At 36.1% G+C, this 9,182-nt stretch overlaps 1 protein-coding gene across 1 annotated transcript; it reads left to right on the forward strand.

The window, feature by feature from the left end:
* Nucleotides 1-30: 30 nt before the first annotated feature.
* Nucleotides 31-4,325, forward strand: LOC136222421 (cation/H(+) antiporter 4-like). The gene is made up of 3 exons (XM_066010165.1): nt 31-1,037; nt 1,350-2,336; nt 3,001-4,325. Exons 1-3 carry the CDS (start codon nt 801-803, stop codon nt 4,132-4,134), a joined length of 2,358 nt encoding a protein of 785 aa, XP_065866237.1. The 5' UTR covers nt 31-800; the 3' UTR covers nt 4,135-4,325.
* Nucleotides 4,326-9,182: the final 4,857 nt, after the last annotated feature.

Below are 9,182 nucleotides of genomic sequence, written 5' to 3' on the forward strand. Positions count from 1 at the left end.
AACTTAAGGGTATTTTTGTATCTTATTCCTCTATTTATATTTTATAGTGTGAAATTTGTTTTTCTCGTTTCTGTTTTTGTTCAAGAAATTTCTTTGATGCATTTTGATCTTATATAGATAATATATATGTTTAATGTATTGTGATATTGTTATATATATAAATAAATAAATAAATATATATACATTATAACCGATACCTAATTTACCTAATTGAAGTAATAGATAGAAGAATAGGATGAAATATTTTTCTAATTCTATATTACAACGAACAACTGATTGTTTGATTGTAAATCTTCTATTTAATATTGTGTATAAATTAGAAAATTTTAGTTAACATTATTACTCTGTACTTTTATTTGTTTCTCAAGCATAATCATTAATAATAATAATAATAAAAAAGCGCACATAAAACCAAAAGCCAGTTAGAACAAACTTATAATTTAGAAACAATTTTCTATTCAACAGGTCAATTTTTGCTAACTAATTATCAAATCAAGATTTCAAATCCTCATATTTGTACGTAAAATTTCTTTAATTGTAATTAATTAACTAATTAACTTATTTATTAGACAAAAATAGTAGTCTTCCAACTGCTTGACAACAAGAGACCAACGTTTTCAAAATCCAAAAACCTCTTTTTTGTCAAATCATATATATTTCATCTCATGTTATTCAAATTCAACACAATCAACAATCAACATATCTCTTCTTCTTATACTGTATTATTTCTTATTCATATACATATATTTATACTTAACATATAAATATACATCGATAAAACTCAGATTTTGTTTTTGGAGATGTTGTCGACAGCATCTGTTGCTGTTGTTGCAACAGTAAAAATATGCTATAATTTAACAGAATCTGTGAATTCTCATGGGATCTTGAACAGCATGGCGAATCCAGATTCACATTATCTAAGCTACCCTTTGCCGCTTCTTGAGTTGCAGATGGTTCTAATTCTTACAGTCAGCCATGCATTTCGTTTCCTCCTCAGTCGTGTAGGATTAAGCAGCACGTTCACCTGCTCCATCCTGGTACGTATAAAAGCTCGAGTCTAATTACATGATCCATGGTTCTCCAACTATCCGAAATGGAACAAAAATAGCATAAATCTTAAATTTTTAACGAGAAAGCCATCGCCATTTGGCATCCTTTTGAGGGAACCCCTGAACACATTCGTGGAAGATAAGATCAAAGTTACAATAATGTCTTTCTCATTAAGAATTTAAGATTTATGGCATATTTATTTCTGTTCCATTTCATTAATCCTAAAAGCTTTACTTTCTTTCTCCTATATAAATCCCAACTTAATTTCATTATATTGATGATTTTGTTTTTGTGGGCAGACTGGAATTCTCCTTGGTCCTACGTTTCTCGGGCAACATGAGTTCATGCAAGTATACGTATTTCCGCGATCAAGCCAGCTTACAGTTCAAGTATTGTCATTGATGGGGATTCAAATGTTTTTTTTCCTGACAGCAGTGAAGATGGAAATAGAAGTACTACGAAAAGTAGGAAGAAAGGAAATTTCCCTCGGAATATCGTCGGTAGCTGTCCCATTTTTAATTGGTGTTGCTTACAAAAGTTTTGTAAACCCGGACTATGAAACGGGGGAAGATAAGATTGTTATAAAAGAGCAATCGCTTACACATTTCCCAGTCATTGCCTTCCTAGTGAGTCAGTTGAAAATCTCAAATTCAGAAATCGGACGACTAGTTCTTTCGTCGGCATTGGTCGCCGATATTTTCAGCTTCAGTTCAACCATCACTGCATGCCTCGCCGACAAACGGACTAAAGGATGCAACGTAAGAGATATTTCAGGGATTGTTTTAGTTGTTGCTTTTGCTGCATTCGCTGTTCGTCCTGCTTTGGTTTGGATGATTCGAAAAACTCCTCGAGGGAAACCCGTTAATGCCTTCACCAGTTGTATAATTTCCGCATTGTTCGTTTCACTTGGATTCTATTACCTTTACTTCCCTCAAGTTGCGGCAGTTTCTCCATTTATCTTCGGCTTTGCTGTTCCGTCGGGACCGCCGATAGGGTCTGCTTTGGTTAATAAGTTTGAAGCTCTTACACTTGGGGTTCTTTTACCAATTCATATTGCTACTGCTGTAATGAGAGCCGATTTTGATCAGATTGTGCCTGGATTAGGGGAAAATTTATGGTACTTCATCAGTATCTTGATTTTTCTGTTTGCAGTCAAATGGATAGCCTGTGTTATCCCTCCATTGCTCTACAAGATGCCACTAAAACAGTGTTTTGCAGTTGCTTTCATCATGAGTTGTAAAGGTCTTATTGAGCTCGCTTCTTACGCTATGCTGAAAGATGCTCAGGTAAATTTCAATTTTCCATGAAGCACATATTCATAGGCGGAACTAGAGGTAGAGCGGCAGGAAAACACTATGGTTACTTTGTTTTTAACAAAAGTAACCATTGCTTTGTTTTTTCCCACCATTGGATGATGACTTTGTTTTTTTCCACCATTGGAATAATTTTCCATCTCATCGTCCAATGATGAAAAAAACAAAGTAATGGTTATTTTGTTAAAAATAGAACAACCATAACTTGCACCTAGAGCGGTATGTAGGGTACCGTCTGGAATCACCCTGTCCTGCCCTGTCTCAACTTTGCAATTTCATCTATTTTTTTATCCAGCTCTAGCTAAAACAGCGTCGTTTTTGCTTAGTTAGACCAATATATATATATATATATATAAGCAACTCTAGTCAAAACGACGCCATTTTGGCCTGAACTGGAAAAAAGAAGAGAAGAGATGCCCAACTTAGACGTGTTGGGCTTATTTTGGCTTAATACATCATTTGTCTCCCGAACTTGTCTAAAAAGCTTGATTAGCCTCCTGAACTTTCAAAGTATTCCGATAGTTCTCTCAACTTGTATAAAAGGTTCAGTTAGCCCCGCGCATATTAGACTTGTTTAATTAATACCTGATCCAATCAGTATTAATTACCTCTTAACTGATTTTATGCTACAATGCAGTTGGTTTCGGTTCCGGTTTACTCTCTTCTTGTATTATCTATACTCTTTAGCTCAACCATTTCTCGAGTTCTTGCCAAACACTTATACCGCCCTTCAAGAAAATATGAAGGTTTCCAATCAAGAAACATGGAAAGCTCGAAACCTGAAACGAAGCTTGGAATTCTCGCATGTATTCACGAACCAGAAGATACAGCTTCAATTTTCAGAGTGATTGATACAATTCACCCTACTAAAGAAAACCCCATCGGCATTTATGTCCTTCACCTAATTGAGCTCCTCGGCCGATCCACCCCAGTGTTCATCTCACACGAGAAGAACAAGTCGGCTTCTCAGTACGAGTACTCACAAAACGTCCTAGTCCATTTCGACCAGTATGAACAGAACAATCTTGATGTTATATCTGTTGATGCCTTCACTGCAATATCTCCAGCAAGCCTAATGGACGAGGATGTTTGTTCAGTCGCTCTTGATAATAATGCATCTCTCATTCTAATTCCTCTTCACAGAATGTGGTCCAGCGCGAAAACATTCGATCCGGCGTGCACGAGTTTGAAGAATTTGACCGTCAAAGTGTTTCAAAAAGCACCTTGCTCGGTCGGGATCTTTTTAGATCGGAGCAGACTCGGTATCCAACCAATGCAAGCAACCAAAGGGCCATTCCGGTCAATGTGTTTGATCTTCCTCAGCGGAAATGATGACCGAGAGGCCTTATGTATAGCAATGAGAATGACTAGATCATGCTCGGAAACACGATTAACAGTCCTCCATATTGTTCATGACGAGGAGGATATTGACTGGACTGAATCGGCGGAGAAAGTGCTCGACGACCGGGCGTTGAAGAAATTAAGCAAAACAAGTGCTTCAAATGCGAGGATAGAGTATAGAAGAGAAGTGGTGAAAGATGGAGCAGGAACAGCATTGGTTGTTCATTCCATGGCAAATGATTTTGATCTCTTTGTAGTAGGAAGAAGATATGGTGTTGAATGTCCTCAAACTATGGGCTTGTCGGACTGGGGTCAATTTCCGGAGATCGGAGACATCGGAGACTTGCTTGCCTCTAAGGATCTCAAAACAGGAGCTTCTGTTTTGGTAGTGCAACAACAAATAAAAGATGGACCAGATATTGTAGATTAAGCCAGAGTATGCATAATTAGATAGATGAAATTTTACAATACTCATAATGTTAGTCTTGGATAACATAATGTAAGTATTGGATTGATCTATTTTGTCAAGATTTGGATCCTCTTCTTAATTTTGATAAAATTAAAAAAAATAAATAACATGAAGCCACTCTAATCATTTTGATTTTGGTGAATTAAATTATTAATCTTTTATTTTTTTATTCATAATGACCAAAAAAAGTAAAATTTGAACATAAAAACTTGGTTAGGAGAACACTATTCATTTTATAAGAGTTTGTAATTTATATTTTTTAACCGTTTTAAAGTATTTTTTATATGTATAATGTGATTAAAAAAGTTATAAACTTTTTTTTAGTTGTAAAAAATACAATTTCAGACATAGATGAAATGAATAGTGTCTTGAAGTTCAACGAAATTGCTACCGTGGAGGAGCTTCTCCGATTTAAGGCTTGAAGTTCAACGAAATTGCGGAAAAGAAAGGAGAAGAGAAGCGGCGGTCACGAAGGAAAGATTAGCTATTCGGATTTGGCAGAGAAAAGAAGAGAGAAAGGGAGGCCTAGAAGGGAGGAAGCTATGGAAGTTATGGAAGGCAAAAGAAATGAGGAAGAAGATGAAGGAATGAGGAAGATGAGGGTATTTTTGTCCATGTGTAGTGAAAGTGTCTAGATTTGTCAGATATTGGACAACTAGACTTAATATGTAAATGAGCTTTCAAAATGAGCCAGATTTGTAATTAACCCATGGTTTTTAACTTATTATGTTGCAAGTAGGCTAGTACAGCTGTTTTGAATAGTGATTTTTGTGATTTTTTATTGTCAATAATCATTGTTTAAGAGAATCTTTATTGCAAATAGTCATGGTTTTTGTACTTCTTTGCATGGAAGATGAGAGATGATTTCGTCAATGTTAATATTCACCATGGAGGAAAGTTGTTGTTGGGGTTGGGAGAATTTGGGAGTATATTAGTGGTGAGGTCCATTGCAAATCACATAAATCCTATAAGTTAAGTAGGTTAGACATACTTTGGTGTGTTTTTAAGTTAGGCTATACAAATTGTGGGTCTCTTTATTATGTTACTGACAAAGATTCAAGTAACTATGTAGAATTAACAAATGATTTAAGTGTCTTCGATATAATAAATGGAAAAGGTAAGTGTGATTGGATGGATGTGTACGTGGATGCTTTACCAGATGATTTTGTCAAGTCTGCTGAGTTGGAAACTAGGGCTGAGGTGGAAATTGTTGCTAATATATTGATAAGAAAGACTCCACAAGCGACTGTAGCTTCATGTTCTCATTCCGCAGAAAGGGAAAGTCTGTTAATGAAGAAGCTGTGGACGAAGAAGATCATGTACATCAAGATGGTGTTGCTGAAAATGGTGAAGGCATTGTAGAAGAAGCAACATCTGATAGTGAGACAGACTCAGACACAACAGATGATGAATTGTATGAAGCTGAATTTGATGATGACAATGGGAGTGAACAAGATGAAGAAGTACAAGAAGTTAGACAAAGTGTTAAAAGCTATAGGAAGGAGCGATCTAGGAGCAATAGACCAGTAAATAATGGTGTTCTTGATTTAGGAGGGTTGGGACAAACAATGCATTAAAAGGTTATTTAAGAGAGGGAAATAAATATGCTAGTTTGCTTGGGGAAGATGAAGATTATATTGGTAGCTTGGATTATATTGGATGTTTAGTTTCACGTTTGTTACGATTTTTTGATAGTTTTCTATATGTAAACTAGTGTGGTAGGTTATGAGGAATTGTTATCTCATCTGGTACTATAATGATTAAAAGTTCAGCTAATATCACTGGTGATATTGGTTTAGAGATAACAAGAAATAAAGAAGACATTTTTGTTTGTCAATGAAAATATGTTCTAGTTCTGTTTTTTTGAAACAAATTTTTTAGCTTGTAAACTTGCTGATACACCAATGGATTCAACACTCAAGCTTTCAAAATATACATGAAAACAACCAGAAGACAAACAACAATACATGAAAATTGTTGGCAAATTAATCTATTTAGCCAACATAAGACCATATATATCATTTTCTGTAAGTTGTTTAAGTCAATTCCTTGACTGTCCCACAAATATACATATGCAGACAGTTCACAGGGTCTTGAGGTATCTCAAGGATACGCCAACACAAGGATTTTTCTATCCTAGCAAAGGAAATATACAGTTGAAATCTTTTCATGACTTATACTGGGCAAACTGTGTTTGTAACACCATGTTCCAATACCATGTAGATATTGTCCGCTCTGGCCCAAATCCAACACATTGGGCCTCACGGCTTTAAAATGCGTCTGCATGTATTGGATTCACATCTTAGTAATAAGCCCCAATCACTCCCTCTCCATTTCTGATGTGTGATTCAATTCATTCCTGCCCCCATCGCCATCCCTTAGGACCGCTCCTTGCTCGGGCCTTCTAATATCTCCTTATTTTATATTGTTTTTAATGTTAGTTTAGCTCATTTTAGTTCAGTTTTTGGTTATGATGTTGTTATTTTAATAGTTTAGAGTTAATTCTGTTATTTTATCTTTCTCATGGCATGATTAGCATTTTCAGGGACTTTAGTGTACCATTGGAGCACGCTTGGACGAATCTGAGCATGAATTGGAGCACTTTTGGCAACTGATGACGAGTTGTCTCGGTGAGACATCCCATGTCTCGCCGAGACAGCCAATGTCTCGCTGAGACGATCACTTGTCTCAGCGAGACGAGGCGAGCAGAATTGCCCAACGTTTCCTCTCTCTCAAGAGTTCGGCCTATTGACTCCTAGGGACCATTGAAGGCATTTAAAATGTCATTTTTACCCTTTGTTGCACTTAGGATTTCTCCTAAACAATATAAATAGGAGATATCTTCTCCCTTGGAATGGATAAATCATTATTATCAGTCTTTCATTTTCGCATTATTTCTTTAGCTATCATTTACTTTTTCCAAAGAACAATTGACGGCGTGGAGTCTAATCTACCTTGTTGTCTTGGAGTTTGTAATTGAATTCGATAATCGGCTTTTAGATCTCTCTTTCCCCCTTTATCTTATGCTTTTATATTCAATAAAGATGACTTTTATCGTTTCCCTTCATATTATCTCCTCGAGTCGTTTGTCTATGAACTAATCTTCATCCAATCTAGGATGGAGGTGAAATTGGTTGTATGAATATGTGTGCATAGGGACTTAGGGTTTATATGATTGCTATTGATTGATCAGTTTATGTATGCTTAATGCCTTGAGACCGACATGAGATATGATTTTAGATAGATATGAGACCGACAGGAGATTATCTAGTTTGAACCTGCATAAATTGACCTCGCTAGGACACTAGGAGTGCGGCTTTTTGTCTGGGCTACGACTTTAGACTTAATCACCAAAGAACCTAATGCTTTGCATGACCTAGGTTATATTGCCTAACCAAGCTATTAATCGAACGCATGTAAATAGGTTATATGGATCTTGATCACATTCATATTGCTTATTAGGGTGATTACCGTCAATAGATAGCAAGAATCTTGAATTTCCTAAATCGCACATAGGAGTTAACCAAGGGATCCTAAATCCTACATTGTCCCATCACCTTCTACTCCGATGCCACCCACTCCGGACTGGGTCATTACAGGCCCACCAGCTTCCGCCTGGTTCGTCCCCGAACCACACATCGTACGTGGAGAGTCGGCTCTGATACCAATTGTAGCTCTGGTACCAATTGTAACACCATGTTCCAATACCATGTAGTCTGCTCTGGCCTAAATCCAACACATTGGGTCTTACGGTTTTAAAACGTGTATGCATGTATTGGATTCACATCTTACTAATAAGCCCAATCACTCCCTCTCAATTTCCGATGTGGGATTCAGTTCATTCCTACCCCCATTGTCATCCCTTAGGGCCGCTCTTTGCTCAGGCCTTCTACCCCGGCGCCACCCACTCCGGACCGGGTCTTATAGTGATGACACTAAAAGATCTGTTACTACTTTTACTATGTTTTTTGGTGATTCTCTTATTTCATGGAACAAAAATAAGCAACCAACAATTTCAAGGAGTTCTAGAATACATGACTCTAGCATTGACTGCTTGTGAAGTTCAATGGGTTTTGTATATGCTAGATTACATAGGGATTAATCATTAACAGACTATTTCAATCTCTTAGACTTGAACCACATACAACATCTTATCAATTCACAGCTGTTGGATCCGAGTTTATAAATTTGTTTGTTTTTCAGAAGAATTATTTTTCTTTAAGGATATGATTATACTAATTAACTTCTTCCAGCCATAATATAATAACAAATAAAACAGAAAATTAGTTGGATGCTTTGAATTTCTTATTAGTTAATATAGTCAGCGAAACAATTAAGAATTCAATTAAAAATAGGATAATATACAAATGATAATGAACTGAAATTAATTAGTTAATAAAATGTGCATTCTTATTTAAACTAATTATTATAACCAAATTGACATGTTAAACAATTACAAAGCAATTGTTTTTCATCGCCAATGGAAATGAATTCAACAGATCCTTGTTGGAACATTTCTGAGTCAAATCAAAAGGTTATATCTCCAGGCATTTTCCTCGGCGAAAAGTCGTCAGTGACCGAGTTTCTTACCTACTCTGTGCCACTCTTCGAGCTGCAGCTGGGGATTATTCTCATGATGGCTCATGGTTTATCTTTCTTTCTTGGCAGATTCGGACTCTCTATGTTCATCTGCCAAATTCTGGTATGTGTTTTTTATATTTCTTGTGTTTGTTACATATTTTGGTTCTTTATTGTGAGAGGTTATGGCTCAGTTGGTACCGTAGGTTGAGTTTGTGAAAATTTATGTCTCTCTGCTCTCACTGTTGGTAAATATAATGATAATTAATAATTTTAATGATAAAATAATAAATAAGTAATGAAATATTTATCGCACGTCAGAGCCTTCTAGTTTGGTGTTAGGACACCCAAGTAGGACCACTCTAGCATATGTTCAATCCTGCAAATTTAAAAGTAATCCTATTTATTGCTGAAATATAACCATATGATTT

Source organism: Euphorbia lathyris, chromosome 3 (assembly GCF_963576675.1).
Source record: "Euphorbia lathyris chromosome 3, ddEupLath1.1, whole genome shotgun sequence".
NCBI lineage: Eukaryota > Viridiplantae > Streptophyta > Magnoliopsida > Malpighiales > Euphorbiaceae > Euphorbia > Euphorbia lathyris.